The sequence below is a fragment of the Melospiza melodia genome, chromosome 3 (assembly GCF_035770615.1).
Source record: "Melospiza melodia melodia isolate bMelMel2 chromosome 3, bMelMel2.pri, whole genome shotgun sequence".
Classification (NCBI taxonomy): Eukaryota; Metazoa; Chordata; class Aves; order Passeriformes; family Passerellidae; genus Melospiza; species Melospiza melodia.
This window is the reverse complement of record NC_086196.1, coordinates 111937613-111957446: the sequence shown is the minus strand read 5'-3', so window position 1 is coordinate 111957446 and position 19834 is coordinate 111937613. Positions and strand designations below refer to the sequence as shown.

Here is a 19834-nt window from a genome sequence, read left to right as displayed (position 1 = left end):
CTTTTTAGGGGAAGGAGGATACAGACACAGAGTTTTTTTGCCTCTACTGAGGTTTCTTCGTGGGTTTGAGGAAACTGGACTGTAAAAGGAGCTCTGTAATGGTGGGGAGGACAATGCAGTGGTGATTAGAGGTCATCACCATGCTTCTCATGTTAGTGACCTCCCCTTAAATAGTTTCTGTTCATTGCAGTAAAAATGTTGTTCTCTGCTCCTTTGCCTGTGCTTTCATGTTTAATTCTGAAGGACATCAAGGCAAAGCTGGTTTTCCAGAACCCAGAGGAATGGGACAAAAGCTATCACAGAGACCTTGGGAAGAGCAGGAGGCTTCCCAGGGCATCCTCTCCCTATTGTTTAATAAAAAGGAAAAAAAGACCCCAGCAAATCTTCACAGTGGGGCTGTGTGAATTACTAAACATGATCTGATACTTCACAAAAATGAAAGTTAATCCCTAAGCACTTGAAAAATGTGGGAAAAATGGGCAGGTCAGCAATAGCTTTAGGCCTGAACTGAAAATACTTTGGTTTGAAGAAGAAGTGGGCCACTGAGGCCATAATTCAGGTTAGAGTTATGGTGTTTAATTTCTTCTGGATACTTTTTCAGAGCTCAGCAGCTGACTGCTTCACTGCCATTCATCATTTCCATGAGCTGCTGAGTAACTCCCCACTAAGTCACTGGTTTGGGATGTTCACTTTGGAGGGGCCAGGGTCTAGATTTTAAGTCTGGTGCTGTTCCTACAGCCTGGGAGCTCCCCAGCACCCAGGGGCTTCTTTTTGCAATCTTAACATCACTGTTTGTAGAATCATAGAGTAGGTTGGATTGGAGGGAAGCTTACACATTATCCAGTTCCAGCTCCCCTGCTATGGCTTGGGACAACTTCCACTATCCCAGGTTACTCCAAGCTTTGTGCAGCCTGGCCTTGGACACTTGCAGGGACCCAGGGGCAGCCACAGCTTCTCTGGGCACCCTGTGCCAGAGACTCAGCACCCTCACAGGGAAGAATTCCTTCCCAACACCCAATCCACCCTGCCTCCTGTCAACATGAAGCCATTCCCCCTTGTCCTGTCACTCCAAGCCCATGTCAAAGTTCCTCTCCAGCTCTCCTGCAGTCCCTTTGGGTGCTGGAAGGCTGTGTAGGTGCTCTCTTAGCCTTTTACTGGGTTTCATTTTGTTCCTGATGTCCCCCTGCAGATCCTCAGCCCTGCCATGCTCAGGGGCACTGGCACCAGTTACCCTCTCCAGACAGGAGGGAAATGGCTTTGCTGAGAAATTCCCAAGGGGAATTTGAGAGAGAATGGGGGGGTTTGGGTCTCTGCGTTACCCTGGTGTTTTGACAGCACAGTGTTGCTTCCTCCTCTCCCAGCCTCCTCCAGCAGGTCTGGAGTGCAGAGTCAGGATATTTTGTCTTGCCAGCGTGCGGAGCCTGTGCATGGTCAGAGCTGAGCCTGTTCCTGGGCAGAGCAGGGTGGAGGAGCAGTGTGTGTGCTCAGCCATCCATCCCTCCTGCTCCTGCCTTGCCACTGCCTCCTGTAGCCATGGGAACAGGCTCTGACAGCCCCTGCCTCCCTCCTGCCAGGAGCTGGGGAATGTAGGTCGCCCTGGACGGGTCCTGTCTCTGTTTCTGCATCGGGTCAGTAGCCAGACACATCTCATTCCTGCAGCACAGGGCTGTCTCCTTAGGGGCTTCATTTCTCCAGTGCCCTGGCTGTCTGTGGGAGCACTGCTGGGCACATCGTGGTACACCAACTGCTGGGCACATCGTGGTACACCAACTGCTGGGCACATCGTGGTACACCAACTGCTGGGCACATCATGGTACACAAACTGCTGGGCACATTGTGGTACACAAACCGCTGGGCACATCGTGGTACACAAACTGCTGGGCACATCATGGTACACCCACCGCTGGGCACATCGTGGTACACAAACCGCTGGGCACATCGTGGTACACCCACCGCTGGGCACATCGTGGTACACAAACCGCTGGGCACATCGTGGTACACAAACTGCTGGGCACATCATGGTACACCAACCGCTGGGCACATCGTGGTACACCAACTGCAGGGCACATTGTGGTACACCCACCGCTGGGCACATCGTGGTACACAAACCGCTGGGCACATCGTGGTACACAAACTGCTGGGCACATCGTGGTACACAAACTGCTGGGCACATCGTGGTACACCAACTGCAGGGCACATTGTGGTACACCAACTGCAGGGCACATCATAGTACACAAACTGCTGGGCACATCGTGGTACACCAACCACTGGGCACATCGTGGTACACAAACTGCTGGACAGAGTCAACCCAGGCTCTGTGGCTTCCTGCTTTGGTTGGGGTTTTTAATTTCTCTCCAGCAATGGAGTTTTAGGTGGGTTTGTCTCGGAATCTCTGCTGCTCAGAGTGACCCCAAGATGTCTTAGAAAGTCTATTTTCCCAGCCCAGTGCTTGAAGAAGGAGTCAGAACTCTTCTGTTCTCATTCTCAAGGTTGTTAATAGTTTCTTATCTATAAAATTCTTTCTCCTGGCATGCCAAGGTCAACTCAGCAGGACAGACAGAGACCCTCTGGCCACCCCTGAGGCGGTGTTACCTTTTAATACTAAAAACTACATGTGCATTATTTACAATAACTTCCCAATACCTATCACCTGTGTTAGACAGTGAGCTTCTACTCTAAACCAATCTAAAAATGCCAACATCACCCAGAAGATGGAGGCTAGGAAGAAGAAAAAAGAAGGAAAGGGCACACCCAAATTCCTCCATTTTTGGGACCCTGAGCCCCCATTCTAAAAACCCCAAAAAATTTCTATTTTTCACCTGGTGACAAACTAACTATTATTCTAATTAAACCCTTTTAACTTGTAATTCTTCCTATAAGGGTTGGTAATTGTTTTTTCCAAGGGCTGAATCAAAGGCACAGAGGTCTTGGGCTCTGTGTGAAGGTGTCCGAGCCCCCCAGAGCCGCCAGAGGAATTTCCTGGGTTCCCACAGGTTTATGATGCAGTCAGAGTTGAGAAAAGCCCTGTGCTTGGCTAAGGTGGTTTCAGGGGTGGCCCCTTGCTAGTCCTGCCCCCCCAGGGCAGGGTCTGTGGGGCAGCAGCAGACACCCCACCCCTGCTTTGCTGCCAGCAGCAACCTCAGCCTTTCACAGCCCCCTGGGAAGGAGGCAGGGCTGCAGGGATTGCTGCTTCCACGGCATTCTGCTCTCTTGTGAAAAGCTTCCTTCACTCAGTGAAGCGAGGTTGAGTGTCAAGACTGTCATGGGAAGCTCAAAGGACTGCTGGACAAACATGAAGAATGACCATTTCTGTGCTGTGCAGTGGAACAAGTATTTTGAGTAAGAAACTTAATCACCTTTGATGCAGAGATTGCATCTCTGTTTGTTAGAATCGTCATTTTAACATCAGTCCTAATGTGGTACTTAATCTGGCATTTATAATCCTTTTATGCAGAGCCATTGCATTTTCCTAATTTTTTAATGTCCCTTTTGATGGGGAGGAGGAGTGAGTGTGTTTTTTAAAGTGTATTGCCTGGCTAAAGACTCCCATATCATCACTTAGAACTGAATGAAACTGGGGCTGAGCCTTATTTAGTGTGTTGAGTCCTCCGTGTTGTACTCTGCTGCCATTGCACAGGCCATATTCTGTGTCCCCCAACCAATTCCTTAATTCCCAGTGGCACTTCCAGGTGGAACACCCTTCAGTCTGTGCTGCCCTGCTCCTTTCCAGAGCTGCTGCTCCTGTGGTGCCCATGAAGACAGGGGGCCATGTGCTGAAGGAAAAATCCATGTGATTCCTTGGTGAAATCTCAGGATGACTTACTTGAAATCTCAAGATGTGCTGTTGGCCCTCTCCTCACAGGACATGCCATGCAGACTGGCCTCCTTGATGCTCCTGCCTCTCCTCCCTCTTGCATAGAAAAGCCCCCTCCTGCTTGTGTTCCTGCTGGCCCAAACTCTTAATATTGCTTTGTTGTGTTTGTTTAAGAAGCAAACAAACAAGCCCCACCAAAAAGCCCGAAGAACTTCCAAGGAAGTCACAGTTGCTCTCCTCATGTGTTCACTGACTGTGGGCAGCTTCCAGTGATTTAGGCTGTGAACAAGGCTGGGGTTTAGCCAGATACTCCTTCAATTCTGACACTTTGCACTTTATTGCACCCACTTGAATGAACTTAGGGAAGGCTCAGAGCCAAAGCCAGCAGTGAGGTCATTAAAGGGAATGCTGGAGTGTGCAGGTGCCGTGGGCTCAGCCTGGTCAGTGCACTCTGTCCTAAGGAGTGCAGTGGGTTTGCTTTAGTGCTTCCAGCTCCTGCAGCAGGGATACAGTCCCCACTCCTGGGGGGAATGAGCAAGAGCCTGGAGGGGCAGTTCCTTCACATTTATTTTTCTGTTCCTTACTCATTTCAGTGCCCTTTTTGCCTTTTGTCTTGTACCTGATCCTACTAATGAGAAAGCATGGGCAGACAAAAGCAAATTCCCTTGTCACCCTTGAAGGTGGTTGCTGTGCCCTGTCAAAACCTGGACACCATGAGACTCCACTTTGATGCTGGGATGCTTTGGCAGTCTTGAGTGCCCTGGAAGCGACACAGTCCCTCCCCTGGCATCATTTGAATGTGCATCTAAAATTCCAGAGTAGGAATTGTCTAAACTGAAGAACTGGTGGCCCTGGTGCCTCTGTGAGCCCTGTGGAGCGTGGCATCATCTGTGGACACCTACAGTGCAATGCCGTGCATGTGTGGGGGCATCTGGGGTGAGCTGCCTGGGCTCTGGGGCATGGGATGCTGTGGTGGTTGCCTCCCCTTCGCCCCCATTCCCTTGCCTGCCTCAGGGAGGTGCAGGAAGCCCAGCAGCCATGTGGAGCCCTGTGCTCCGTGGGTGTGGATCGTGTCAAATGGAGAGGACATGCTCACTTTACAGGAATGATGCTGCTGCACAGATTAGCCTTCTTGAGAGGCATTACTGTGTGTTGGGGCAGGGCACTGAGGGCATGACTCACTGCAGATTATTATGATTAGCAGATCAAAAATCTAAGCTGAAGTTAGGCACCCTTTATCTGTTATGTTTCAATGGAATTTGGCCACATCACTCTCTGGAGCCCTTTCTGATCCTTGTTCCTGTCTTCCTTTATCTCTGTTGATACAGTTGGTATTGTGTCAGCAGCTGGTGCTCCCTTTGCAGGATCAGGTTCTTTGCTGCACCCAACAGAGTTGGAGACCTGGAATTTTGCTTACTCTTGTGGTCCCTGGGGCTGTTTTGCAGTGTAAGATTTTCTAAAAGCCTAAGTTACACTTACTCATGTTTATGGCAAGTGACAAAGGAGCACAGAAACTATCCAAGTGACATTCCAGCACCTCTTGTGTCAAGATTGTGTCAAAATCATTTGTTATAATTAAATTCCCATCTCTAATCCTGAAAAAAATACACTTGAATTATTTTTGAGCTTGAAAAGTTTTCATGGCTGAGATGTACAGTAATTATTGATTTTTTTTTGCAGCAAACTTGTAACTCTGGCAAAGTAGAATCTGTGTTTTTGATGGGGCTGGGGGATTTAAACCTGTTCCTGGAAAATCAAAACAAGAACAAAAAAACTGGAGGCCATTTTTATTTCTGCTTTCCCTCCAGAGAAAAGTACTCTGGTCTCCTCACATTGCCTGAGCTTCTGCAGGACTTCATCAACAAGCAAAGCTAGAGGATCTGTGGGTGATGTGCTTGGAACTGTGGTTCCCTAGGATTAATACACTGTTTTTCTACAAATATTGGCCACTTCTCTCAGCTGTAGTCAGTCACTGGAGCTGCACTGCTTGTGGAAGTAACTCTGGAGTGAGCTCCTTCCCTGTGGGCAGGATGGGCCAGGTTGCCCTCCAGGGCTTTGCTGTGTGCATGTGAGCCACACTGTTTGCCTCTTGGGGCAGAGATCAGGCCCCAGCACATTCTGTTTAATAGTACAGAAACCCAGATTAAGTGTTTCTTGCATGAAATTAAAGAACTGATTGGCCCAGTGTCTTTTTGAGTCCTGTGTTCCCCCTTGGTTATATTTTTTCCTATGTGAAGTTCAGCAAGATTTACTGCTGGGACCTAGGTGACATGGCAGGGCACTTCAGTCCAGAAAAAAAAGCTTCTTTTCCAGAACACTAGATTTCAAAAATTACTCCTCCAGGGTTTAGATTTTTACAGAACACAGTGATAGAAAAGCCTTGCACTGCCCAACAGGGAGAAAAAGGAAGGCGAAAGTACTTCAGTGTGGCTTAGTAATGTCCAGAGTAAAAAAGAAGGAAAGCAAAAATATTTCAATGTGGATTAGCAATGTCCAGAGAATTTTAAAAAAGGCAAAAAAAAGAGCAGCCTTTATGGTGAAGATAAAATGTTGGCAGCTTTTGATAGTTTATAAGAACTTTCGGGTAAATACTCCACGATCTTTCAGTTACATCCCGGACAGCTCTATGAATTCTTCTTGCAAGAGCATTTTATTTTCTTGCAAAGTCTGTACCAAATGAAACCTGGGATGGGTTGGGCTGCTGCCATTCAGTTGTGTGTGACAGTCTCCAGACTCAGCCCTCTCTCTCCTCCCTTGCAGGCTGTGTACATGTTCTACGCCTTGGCAATCGTCTGCGATGACTTCTTCGTCCCTTCGCTGGAGAAGATCTGTGAAGTGAGTGTTAGATGTTCCTTCCTCTTGTGCTGCTTTCACAGCACTTCTGGAGAGCCTTGGGCTGTGGTGATGGTGTATTTATTTGCTGTTGTCCTGCAGTGCTGCCTGTGCTGCTTGTCTTGTTGCTCAACATGACGTGTGTGTGCGTTGACTCAGCTCTGTGTTCTTCCTCGCAGGACAGGCTCTCCAGGTGCTCCAGGCATTCCCACTGGGGTGGTTCTGCTGCCTCATGTTTTTGTGTCTTTGCAGATGTCTCTGCAGAAATACCAGGCCCTAGCCTTAGCTGACAGAAATTAAAACCTCTGGTGATTTATCCTGGTAGAAACCGTGGATCTCGTACCCTGCCCTCACAGTCATGATTGTCAGACCTTGTGTTGTGTGGGTGTGAGTTGTAAAGCAGCAGGGACAGCTAGGTCAGCTGTAAAGAAGCTTGTGAATGCTTCCAGCAATTACAAGGGACTCTGTTTCTCTTTGGTAAGGTCAGGATGCCTACATTTTAGAAGACAAGGAGAACATTTTTGCCTAAATCAGCTCGGACAGCCACAGAGCGAGCACAGACCATGTGCCCAAAATTACTGCGAGCCATATCTGCTGTCAGTTCCAGCAGTGAAATCTCTGTGAGGGGAGAATATGGCTGGTTTTGGCAGTGAGAGATCTGTGCCATTTGTAGAAGACACCTGTCCATGTGCCTGGGAACAAGTGTCACCCGTCAGGGCGTGGGCTGTGCTGGCCCTGGGAGAGGTGTGGGAGCTGACAGGGCAAATAATTTGTGCTGACAGCACTGATGGAGGCTGTCTCCAAATTAATCTGATAGTTAAAGTTCAGCACTCTGCTGTGTGGGCCTTTTTTGCATCATCAAAGAAAAAAGCCCCCAGGAAATTCCACTTTTGATGCTTAAGTATAGAGGTAACTGAAAGGTAACAACATAAGGCAGGAGCTTCTGTCCTGCAGAGTTGCTGCACCCTCTGGGCCTGAATCTGGGGAACCCCATTGCAAGGTTCAGGAGAGGGAACACTGGTGTGGGAATGGGGATAGGAGATGCTGGGGGATGTGGACACACTGAGTTCTTTGACTTCCCCTCTCCCAGGCAAGTGAACCTGACTGGTAACTGTGGCTCTAGAAGCTGGCTCAGGTGTCTGTGGGTGAACAAAACCTGAGCTGAGTGAGCACTGTCCAGGAGAGGCTTGTATTTTGGGGTGCTGTCAGTATGCCCAAGGGCAAACCACCCTGCCATGATGTCAGCACAGCTGTCTGGTGGATGTGCCCCCTTGGCTGGTGGCTTTGCTCTCAAGAGGCACCACCATGAGTTCCAGCAGCTATTGTAGGATGGATGTCTCCATAGTTTCACAGAGCATCCTGCAGAAGAACCTGGCCTTTGAGGATCTGCCTCTGGTCCTGTGAACTTCTTTCATGATAGTTTTAATCCTGTTTTAAATCGTTTTCCATAAATCTGTACCTTATCAGGTTCCACAAGCTTTATAGCACTCCAGCAGTGCTGTGGTCTTCTGCTTCAAGGGCGCTCCTGGTGAGGGCACATCCTGTCCTTTTCCCTTGTCCCCATAATTTATGTACAAATGTTACCTCTGTGTGGGCAGTGGACAGAGTTACCCTCCCTTAGGGGTGAGGAATACCCATTGTGGAATCTTCAGAAAAGGCTGCTGTGATGATTTCTGTTCTTGTCTCTGTGCAAAGGTACTCAGGCGAGGAGGAAACAGCAGAGGAGCCCTGCAGTGTGCAGGGGAATGGGGACAGAGGGAGGTTTGCTGTGTCCTGCCAGGCTGGGGGGCAAGCCAGCTCTGCCAGGGACACTTCCCACCACCCTGAGCTGCCTTCCTCATGCTCCTGGCTGCCTTTCCTGTGCTCCCACAGTGGCAGCTGCTGCCTTGGTGTAGTAACAGCTCAGGGTGGTTGTTGCTCCTCTTCAGTGCCTTGTGGCATCTGCTGAGCAGATGCAGATGGGTGTTGGCTCAGTGGGAGCCGGTGCAGATGGAACAGTGGGAGTGCAAACACAGAGGGTGTAATTAACCAAGGAAATCTTTGGAAGCAGCATATGCTGATGAAGTTTTTGTAGAACAGTGGGTCCTTTCCCTTCCAGAAGCCCCAGGTTTTAGACAGTCCCTGAGTACTGCTGAGGAACAGGTACAGGAGGTCAGTGATGTAGTCCAGGAGAAAGGGGGTAAGGAGAGGATAAAGCAAGGCATAACTTGTGCCAGAGAAGGTGGCTGGAGGTGAATGAAGCCTGAGCCCTGTCCCTGCCCTTTACAGGGGAAAGTGGGAAAGATGAGGTGTGTGGTGCTGGAGTTGTGGAGCACACAAACCCATGAGTGGTGAACCTGCCTTCCCTGTTGGCTGCAATGGTGACCTTTCCCTCCTCTCTAAAAGTGTCTCTGGCATAACCTGCCCTCTCTGCCAGGTGATGCTCACTTCAGTAGCCAGTGCCTGTGGTGGCTTTTCCCCTATACTTAACCTTTGTGTACACAAAACTTTACAGGTACCCACTTTCAGCAGGCAGGTTAACGTTGGGACTGGAATTCCTTCAGCTGCTCAGTGTGGGATTCCTCAGCTAATCAGTGACTGTGTTTCTCTGCAGCGCTTGCATCTCAGTGAAGATGTGGCTGGGGCAACTTTCATGGCAGCAGGAAGCTCTGCTCCTGAGCTCTTCACATCTGTCATAGGTAAGGAGCCTGCTGCTGCTTCCCTAAACCTTCCAGTTTCCCTGGCTGTTTTCAGGGCTGAAATGGCATTGCTGTGTGCCTGCAAGGTTTGTTGTAACACTGGGCACACATGGCACTGACTGTGGGGAGTCCTTGCCACAGTCAAGGTGAACTGACTCTGGGGGTACTGTTGTCTTGACCCTGCCAAGCCAGGACAAGTGGGCATTTTACCATAGCTGCCCATTAGCCAGGTTTCACCTACATTATCCTCTCCTGTCCACTTTCCTGCCTTGTCTGCCACCCTGCTCCAGGGCCCTGTGGGAAAGGATTTCCCCCAGATTTCCCTCTCTGGTACCCTGGCACACTGTTCATGTCCTCAGTGGCAGGTTCTCTGCCATCACCTCCCCTCTGGTTAGTCTTCCAACACTGCTTTTCCCTGGAAAAGCCAGAGTGGGGAGGAGAAGAGGATTTGAAATTATTTCTTACAGCAACAGCTTGTCAGAGCATCACATTTCCAAAGCAGCTCTCTGCTTATGGGAAGTGTGATGAAGGGATTCAACCATCCTTAAGTTGCAAAACCTGGGAAACTCTCAGAGAGGGACTGCAGGCAGTGCTACAGAGTGATGTTCTACCCAACCACATCAAGAGGGTGAAGTGTTCCTGCTGTAAAGCTATGTGCTCTGCAGAGGTCTGATTGCACAAGCAAAGCCTTATCATTTGGGAACTTAAATTGCACCAAATTGGGATTGTCCTTTGGTTAAGGGTAGTGCAGCACCAGGGTGAAAATAGTACCAGATTCCTTCAGGTGACTTAGAGAAGCCCTGATGGTCACCAGGATCATTTTCCTGCTGTGGTGTAACCTGCCAGGTGCCCTGTGCCACTTGGCAGGTGAGGGCTTCTGTGTTTCTGAGAAAAGGATGAAGCTGGAGAAAATATGTGAACTGGTGTTGGAACCTTAAAAGCAAGAGGTGAATTTAAACAGACTGACAGCTAGCAGGAGATGGAGTGTTATTTTTAGGCTGTCTTCCTAAGGAAAGGATTTTGTGCAGCACGGTGATGCATGTGTCTGTCAGTTCATCTCCCTCACCATTAACCTCATTGGCCAATTTTAACCAAATTTGACAGAAGAGCTCTGAAAAAAGCTTGTGGTATAGCCCCATAACTCATCCTGAGAGGCATCACTTGGCTTGTGAGTAGCTGTGGCCAGACAGCTCTGAATCATCTCCAGCTTCTACTGAAGCTTCATCCCACTGAAGCCAGTTGGGATGGGGATATGGGAAGGAGCAGAGTACTGCTCAGGGAATATCTTAGGGGAGACAGCTTCCTGTGGATTTGTGTCCCACCAGCTGCTACCATGAGCTTGCAGTGTTTGTGGTGTGTATTGCCATAATGTTGGGTCACAATAGCAGGAAGTTCATAACTTGGATGTACTTGGTTTCCATCACACAATCCATTCAAGTCCCCTCAGAAAGCAACTCTCTGCAGTTTGCCTTTAGAGTCATTAATAGGGTATGAGGTCTGCAATTTTATGTGAAGAAAAGTCAGCTCTTTCCCATTTACACAGCTTCTCTTGCACTTGTTTTTCAGGTGTTTTCATCACAAAAGGAGACGTGGGCGTTGGAACCATCGTGGGCTCGGCTGTGTTCAACATCCTCTGTATTATTGGTGTGTGTGGGCTTTTTGCAGGACAGGTAAGAGCATTTAATGATTCCTTACAGTTCTTGCTTCACCCTGTGCCTTGGCTGTACTGCAAAATCAGATGCCAGGTTCACCACCTTGCCACAAATTTCTCTGGTTTTGCTGTTTTTAATCGCACCCTGTGCTGTTCCTCCTGCATTTTGGAAATGAAAAACAGCGGCAGCAAAGGTCAGCTCAGGCATTTTGAGCTGCCCAAGGTGTGTGGGTGGGCAGAGGAATAAATGTTGGTTGTTTGCTCCTCGTGTAGTTTGTGACTGCTCTCCAGCATGTCAAACCACTGCTGACAACACAAGCTATTCATCTGAAATTAAAGCAATTAAGCTGTGAGATCTGAGCTGCTGTCTGAATTGCAGACATGATTGACTGTATAATTAAATACCTGAATCTGCATTTACCTTCACACTTGCCAACATGCCAAGTGTTTTTGCAATCTCATAAATGTTCTCTGGCGTGTTACTGTGCAGACGTATTTGTAAAGAGGAGAAGCAGAGTCATGTTACCAGCACAGGGCAATGGAAGAAGAAGTGAGAAGACCTTGGTCAGTGTGGGAAAGCATGCAGAGAGATGGGGTTTTCCTTATGATCCAGTTCTGTTTTCCTTATGATTCAGTTCTGTTTTCATTAGCAGGGAAGTTCTGCAGGCTGAAGGTGAACATTTTCAGTGTGAGGAGGCCTCAGGATAAGGTCACAGCAGTACTTTTTAAGCACCCACGTGCCCTGATTTGCATGCAGCATGCAGCTGGCAGCTACAGATGCTCGGTGTGTCAGTGGTTCTGCTGTAACTCTTACTGTGAAAACCCAGTTAATTGAGGTAAATTTTTAATGACCAAAGCCTTCCCAGGGCATGAGGCTCTGCTCCCCAGAGGTTTTCTCCTGTCATCAACAGGACTTCCTTCTCAGGCTGCTTTTTTCATGCAAATGAAGGTGATTAACTGTCTAGCAGTTAATGATGGCAGAGGAGCCAATTCTGATTTTTATTCTCCACAATATTGATTGCATGCCTCAAACCTGCTAAAAATTGGCTACAAATCACAGCTTTGGAAAAGACCTGCTGGAGTTTGGGGCTTGACAGAGAATGTCAGAATGTCAGAGGCCTTTTGCAGATGGGAGATTGTTGTTTCAGAAAGATAAATCACAGCCAAAATGCTGTTGTAAAACATCTTCAGCCGTGGTAGCTTTCAGAAGTTCAAGTCATCCTAAGCATAGTCTGTGAGTTTCTTTCAAGCCAAGCGTTGAGATTTTGACTGCTTTGCCCCATCTTTGTTTTCCTTGGGACTCTGCTGATGATTTGTGTGTGGTTTTGTCAAGTCACATAACCTCCCTTTGCTGCAGTCCAACCCTCAGAGGGTGGGTGAGCACTGGAATGATTGACGTCACCGTGTGGAACTGTGATTTTAGTGAGCAAATAAGAAATGTCAGTGTCAATAATTGCAATGTTTTAGATAAAACTCTGGATCAGTTCATGCTTTTCATTGTTTCCCAGCCTTTCACCAAAAAGTCATTCCCTCTTAGTGGTGTGATTCATGATTTGCTTTGTGTTAGTGTGAGTAGGAGTTTGGTTTTATTGTCAACAAGGTCTGTACAGAGGCACTAACATAGGTGGTAAATGTGGTTGTTGGTGAGATTTCTGTTCTGCTGGGGACCTGGATCTCAGTAGTGAATTGCCAGGTGAGTCTGGGGTTGGTCAAAGCTGCTTGCTGTGCTCCAGGATTTTTTTTTCTTTGAGCTCAGACCTGTGGATTGAGCAGCTGGAGCCCTCGGAATTTCAGATGTATTGCCCCTGGACTGGGAATCCCAGAGGTCAGACCTGCAGGGGCCTTCTGCTGCATTTCTGTTTTTTATTTTATTTTTGACTAGTAAACAGTTGAATTGTAAAATACTGTCCAGCCCTCTCCAGGATATGTTTTATTTTTAAATTAGGTTGCAGTTTGTATGTGCTGTGTTGGATGTATTCTTCTTCGGCCTAAGAAAAGACTGGACTTGGTTATGTGCACCATGTTTAGAAAAAGAAACAAATGCACAGCCCCAAAAAACTGGCATGCATTTGCTTGAGCCCCAGCCCTAATTGTTTATTCTTCCAAGCCTTTACTGGCTGTATGCACACACTTTTCAGGATAAATCAGAATAAGCATCCCACTGCTGGAACGGGAGAAGGGAAGCGTGCCCACGCCTCTGCACACCTAAAAAAGGCATTGAAAGAGCATTGTGAAGGCTGAAAGTCAAACACTGCAAAGTTGGAAAATAGCAGTGTGAGGGTTCCCTGTGCACCCTTAATTTGCCCCCCCAGTGTGTGTGCATTATTATCCAGGCTTTAATTACGGAGTCTCTTGCTGGGATCTCCACGGGCTCCCTGCCTCCCTCTGCACACAGAACGGACTTTGCTCACTTAATGAGCAGATATTCAGGATTTTGTTTTCTCTTATTGTTCACTCTGTGCCCTTCTGCCTTATTTACCAGGCTCTATTCAAGCCCTGTTCCAGAGGCAGAATTATTAATTTCCTCTTGAACTTCTGCCGATCTCGGCGCTATTGTATCTGGGCAGTTGATGAGCAGTTAATTAATCTTCCCCAAACCTCTGTGAGATGAAGGGATGCTTTAAAGATGGGGAAACAAAGCACAGAAAGATTAAATAAAAAAGAATAACTTGTCTTTTTAGGGGCCAATTAGAGCTGGCACAGGCCTGCTCTTTCCCGTGGTGCATAGGATTCTGTGGCATGCTCGTGGGTCCTGGTGCTGCTCCTGCTGCTCCACGGGGCTTTCCTTGCTGGAAAACCATGGTTTGAGTGGCCATGTCAGTCTGCACACAGCCCAGCTCTCCTTGGGAGCACTCAGCTCCTTGAGCCATATGAGCCCCTCTTCTTCTACTCATTCCCACTTCCTTCCACAGAGCACACACAGAATGCCTCTGTCCTGGGCCCTCATCCCCAGGGCTGTTCTTGTCTGGAACTAAGCAATGACTTAACTACATCTCCTAACATTTAGTGGTTGCTTTTGCAAGTGTGATGGTGATGGTGTTCCTTCTCCCTCCAGCTCTTGAGCCTGAGAGTAAAGCTTTCACCAGATTCCTGCCTTGGGTCAGGCATCCCCCTGTAGCAGCTTTCTTCCAGTGGTTTTGATCCCTTCTGCTCTCCCCACTCCTCTGCTCTATGTCTCCTTCTCCTGGCTGATGTTAGCCATGCCAGGCAGGCACCTCTTGAGATGCAGGAGTCTGCTCTGCAGCCAGGGAAATTGTATTTTCCACTGTTTTCATCTCCTCCTGAGATTTTGGATCGGAGGAATTAAAAAAGTGACAGTGGTTGCAGGCTGCCCATGCGTTTGATGGCCAGACAAGCGCCATCCCTAAAGGCTGGGTTTTCTAAACTAGCATCCACACTCTGAAAATCAGAGCTTGCAAATATAGCTTAATCTGGGCCTCTCCAGAAGCAGAACTTCATGTCTGGTGTGTGTTGAGATGTTTGATCAAGGCATGTTTGGAGAGAGAGCTCAAGTTTTCCCTGTGGATAGTGAATGCTGCCCATGTGCCTGTGGCAGTGAGCCTTAGAAGCTCCTCCTGCTTTCTTCTTGCAGCCTGTTGAAATACTCTGCATAGCACTCACACCCAGAGGAGGATTTCTCTTATTTCATCCAGGCAGTAGATGCAACTTCTAAGCTGTAGATGATTTCAGGGTATGGAAATAAGTTAGGAGCTGTTCTCATTCCCCACTTGTGCAGTGCAGGCTGGATGTGTCTGCAGCTGTTTCCTCCTATGTCCCCACACCTTGGACACCAGCACTTCTCCTTGCAGGTAGACAACTGCTAAGGCACATAACCCAGCTGTTGTTTTCTAGCTGCTGTGTGTGCTTTGCTTCCTTCTGGCAAAGGGGGAACGAGGAGGTCAGGGAACACGGAGGGAGAGTGAAATGGCAGCAGATGCAGCCCTTCAGTCAGTAGTCCAGCAGCATTCACGGGGACACAGGCTGGATAGCAGCGAGGAGGCTGCTGTCTGCCTTGTGATGGATTGCATCGGGCTTTTTCCATGCTTGCAAGCCAGCTGTGTATGGGGAGCTTGACCTTAGCCTGGGGTCCCCTCCAGGCCTTGGTTGAGCTGTGCTGTCTTCTCTCACGCTCGTGTTTGTGCTTCCCAAGCCCTCCCCTCCTTCCCCTGCCCTCTCGCCGTCCTTGGCGGCAAGGACGCGGCATTCTCGGAAGCCGTCCTTGCTTCATTCAGCTCTCATTCAGGCCAGCACAAGCAGAGCTTGTTCCCTTTTGGACATTCCCCCATCCAGATTTGTCTTGTTTTCACAGCTCTGCTGCTCTCTCCTCGCCATGCTGTCCTCCCAGCGCTGACCCACAGCGTTTTGCAGTGCTGCAGAGGAGGCTGAGAAGTGCTTGTGTGCTTAACCATGAGTTGCAAGTCACTCCAGCATTACCATGTCATTTTGAATGTGCATGGCTTGATTTGTTAATTAGTGTTTAATTGCTCTGATTTTCAGTTGAGTCAAAGTTTCTCAATTTCACCTTTCCCCAGAAATAGACAGGCTTCTCTAGGTGGAGCAGGGGACCAGGAATGCTGGCTTGTGCCACAGATCCTCTTCCAGTTATTGGTTCTGTCATGGGGCATCATTCCTCAACATACTGGAGCAGAAAAGGATGACAGTGACTGTCTGACCTGCCTCCTTCTTTTCCAGTGGGATTCTTTTACTTCAAGAATTAAACTAATTTCAGCAGGCTCTCCTTTGTCCAGGTCACAGAATGCTTGTGCCAGCCGAGGTGCCTCTAGGAATTATCAGCTGCCATGGGTTATGTCAGTGGAAAATATGCCTGTGTTGACCAGGACACTAAACAGAGTTTAATAACCTGGTGGAATGTTTTTTAACGAAGCAACTGGGACTTCTGTAATCTGTTTTATCCCACTTCTGCCATTCAGCCAGCTTGCATGCCTCTTAATCTTTTAAGCTTTAATTTCACTCACAACTCAGATTGCAGCCATTACTGACTTTGGGCTTTGATTGCATTCATGAGCTTTTTTATTTTCTTCTTCTTGACTGTGGAGAAGTTTTAAAAGGTGAGAGTTGAAATCCTGTTGCTTTTTCTTCATTGGTTTGTGAACGTTGGTAGAAAACATGTAAAACTCTGGGGAAGTAGTTTAAGGAGAGCTTAATGCCAGCTGTTGGGACTGTTCATTGCTCTCGGAGCCCAGGGCACATTGGAGTTTGGTGCTGGCAGTGTTTTATAGTGACCATGAGCCTGGTTTTTCACTGACAGGCTGTGTTGCAGACATGGGACACACTAACAGGTCAGACTGAAGTAGTCCAGAAGCCAAGGCTGTGGTCCTTGGGTACCTAAAGCTGCTGGCATGGCACACACAGAGGTGTGTGAAAGCCCAGGTACAGGGAAAGCAGGGGGGACTGATGGATGATGGCAGGATGCTGTGGAACATCAGGCAGTCTGTAAGGCGCCGAGAGTGCAGCCAGGACAGAGAGGCGGGGATGGAGTTTCTGGATAGAGAGATACCATTAATTCAGAGGTGCTGCCCAAGGCAATCAGAAGAGTGGCAAATGGATTCCTATCAGCATCAAACCAAGGCTACTTCCTAATTGTCACAAAAACCATCACCATTTTCGGTTAAGTTTTCTCTGTCAGAATTGACACACAGATCAATACCATGGATGTACCATTTGTAGGATATTTCCTCAAATCATTTATAGTGTAAATAAGGGAGATAATAAATTCTGTTTTTTACTTCTGGCAAGAACTGGTCAGTCTGAAGAGACTGGGAGATGTTTACTCTGTGCACGCCTCTGTCTGCAGCAATCCTTGAATTCTGCTGTGGATCTTGTGGCCCAGCAGAGGCCTTGGGGTCCTGCTGCCTCAGCACTGTGGGAATCTGAACTAAAGAGACATGCTGGTCCAAATAACTCATGGATGATTATAACCACCAGTTGAGCAGGGAAATATTTCTGGCTTTGTCCTGAGGTTTGGAGAGTGTCCACTGTTTCCATTCTGAGAATGTCACATAGACAGATTGCTGCAGCAGTGATGAAAATATCAAGAGAGGCCTAAAAAAGCAAATATTCTTGGGGAAGTAATGAGAATAGATGGAGTTGGTGCACAGTGTGCAGACTGGGAGCCAGAGTGACAACTGAGCTCTGCAGAGAATGGCAAAGCAGAGGTGAAATTAGGGGGCTGGTAATTGGGAGGAGGCTTTCCTCACAGCAGGTCCCTTAGATCATGGCTGCTTTAACTGCCTGAGAGAGAAGGATTAGGCCTGACCTGTGCTCATATTTGGTGCTTTGCTGAAGCTGGGAGTTGTACTGGTCAAAGCTTCAAGGAAGCCCAAATGCTGCATCATGAGACCCTGAGGCCAAAATTATGATCTGGAGACTGAGCTGGATGCTTGTAGTGTCCTGGGATATTCAGGCACGGCCATGGGGTATAGAGGGAGTGTCACTTAGTGCAGGACATCCTGCTGTGCAGTCTGTCCCAGCACAGGGCCCTCTGGCTGATGCTCACTGCCTGCTGGAAAGCCTGCCTGGCTTTCCTGGGGCTCTGTACAGGAGAGCAATGGCTTTCCATGCAGGACTCTGTCTAAAAAGTCTGCAGTGGCGGAGTGGTTCAGTGTGCCAGGAGGGGATGTGGGGTCAGGACTCCTGCTGCGCTGGGAGATGGCACCTCTGGGATCCTGTTGGACCTGCTTGCCTGATTTATGGACGTGCCAAAAGTGCCATCAGGAACCCACCACCCTCCAAACCATACCAAGTCCTGCTCGTGTCTCCCAGGAAAGGTGCAGAGGCTCCACAATGGCTTGTTGCTGACAGCCCCAGGTGGATCTACAGCCTTATTTAATGTAAAGATGAGTACAAGTAAGGCACTGTCACTCTCTCCCGTTAATCTGTGAGATGCTTCACTGATACCTCGACCAGTGAGAATGAGCAGGCAGGTGGCAAGGTCCTTGGAATTACCTGAGCCGAGCAAAATAGTCTGCTGCAAAGTTTAAAGGCAGAGCTCATACTCTGATACCTGACATAGAGCCCTTTTTATTTTTGTATAATTCTGAATGCATAAGACATGGATTAACTGCAAACTGTGGCCAGCCTGATTCCTTGAAAATCTGTTCCAGACCTCCACCTGAGCTCACTGCTTCCTGTAACAGTGGCCAGCAGTTGGTCATTTCTCTTGCTTTGGCATGAGATCCTGCTGTTTTACCGTGGGGCTGATTTGAAACCACATTGAGGGTTTGCAGAACAGTGGTGTGAGCACCACAGCCCTTTCTGGAGGGGACCCCAACAGGCTGAAGAAGGCTCCTCCTCAGCTCTGAGGGCAGCTCCTGCAAGCCAGGAGCAGCGTGTGAGGAGATTCCACAGCACAGCTGGCTGCAGCTCACCCAGGGGGCTGACACAGCACTTGGGGGCTTGTGAGGGATCACAGCGAGCAGCAGCTCTTCAGGCAGCAGAGAAAGCCAGATCCCTACATCTGCTAGGCTGGTCTAAGAGCTTCCCTAATCACCTCTGTGCAGTCCACATCAAAGAGGGGCAGCATGAGGAATGACCCAGATTCTGTGCTCCTGGATGCCTTTTGATGGTGGTGGATTCACTGCTGGCACATCTCTGCTGACCTCCACAGACTCTCACGGCTAATCGCTTGCAGGGATTGTCTTTAATCTTTTGACACCCTAGTCCAAGCATTCCTGCCTCTCCACATCAGCAAATTAGGTTATTAGCTCTTAATACCTCGAAATCTAGACCTTCTGTGCCAGAGGGTAACAGAGAAACAAGATTAGGGAGATTGTTTCCAAAGCCTGGCATTTCCCAGCAGGGTTAGTAGCTGATCAACGCTTGAGAATGTCAGGCGAAGAACCAGCCATGAGATGAGGAAAACCCTCAAAACAATTCAGAGTGAAGAAGATCCCTGAAGAACATGGATGGGATTGCATGCTTCCCCTGGAATTTTAGCAGCCAGAATACTCAGAAGTGCACATGCCTCTGGACATCCTTGCCAAGGAGGGAGCAGCAGCCCTGTTCTGCCACATCTGCTTTGTCTTGGGCCCATTGTTGCTGTGGGCAGAGCAGGCTGGAAAACAGCCACCAACAGGGTGGCCTCTGGTGATGGATATCTCCTGGGTGGAGATAGAGCTTCCATGCTCCGAAGAGCAGAGAAACAATTTGGATGAGCAGAAGAGAGAAGGGTCATTTTTACAGAGGATAAGAGGTGAAGTCCTAGGATGAGGCGTGGGACATATTGCCACTGAGGTCCTGGTTGCCCTGAGCCAACTTCAGTGCTACAGGAAGCAGACCCCAGTGTCTGATTTTAGGGAAATTTTCCCTCTGGTAGCTGATCTCTACATTGTGCTAAGTGGAGAAGGTGGTGTGTGCTGCACAGGGCCACAGCTTTGGGAGTTACAAACCTCAAAAATCAAGCTAGAACTGAGAAAATCTTGATTTTTCTGCTCCCCGGCCCATCAAAAAGGGAAGTAAGCATTCTGAGTAGTGAATTTTATATGTGGGATTTTGCAGGGTGAAAGTTTACCTGTGAGAGACCAGGTAGCTATTATGGGTATGTTTACCCTTAGGAGTGATGCTGTAGCATGCAGGGGAGCAGGCTCAGTGTGTCTTGTGTGGAGCATCAGGGGACGCTCTCGTTCAAGCCTTGACTTCAGAGCTTTTCTTTTCAGCTCAGGTGAACTGGGTTCAGTCCCCACTAAGTGGTCAAGGGATAACTAAGAGGTATTTGTCTGGTGTTTAGATTTCAGGTACTCACTTCAAAAGGAGGAAACATCACTGCACTGACAATCAGTGGCTCTACAGATGCCTCCTTATGCTCAGCTCCCACAGGACCAGCTCACTGCTGGGTTACAA

General features: G+C 48.5%; 1 protein-coding gene across 2 annotated transcripts in view; it reads left to right on the top strand.

Moving 5' to 3' along the window:
* Positions 1-19834, top strand: part of SLC24A3 (solute carrier family 24 member 3) — a 109072-nt gene that overhangs the window by 54445 nt on the left and 34793 nt on the right. For both annotated transcript variants that reach the window (XM_063152673.1, XM_063152672.1), the window contains exons 4-6: positions 6575-6649; positions 9240-9324; positions 10891-10994. In XM_063152673.1, the coding sequence (XP_063008743.1) occupies positions 6584-6649; positions 9240-9324; positions 10891-10994 (255 nt within the window). In that variant the 5' untranslated portion in view covers positions 6575-6583. The remainder of the gene's footprint in view (positions 1-6574; positions 6650-9239; positions 9325-10890; positions 10995-19834) is intronic.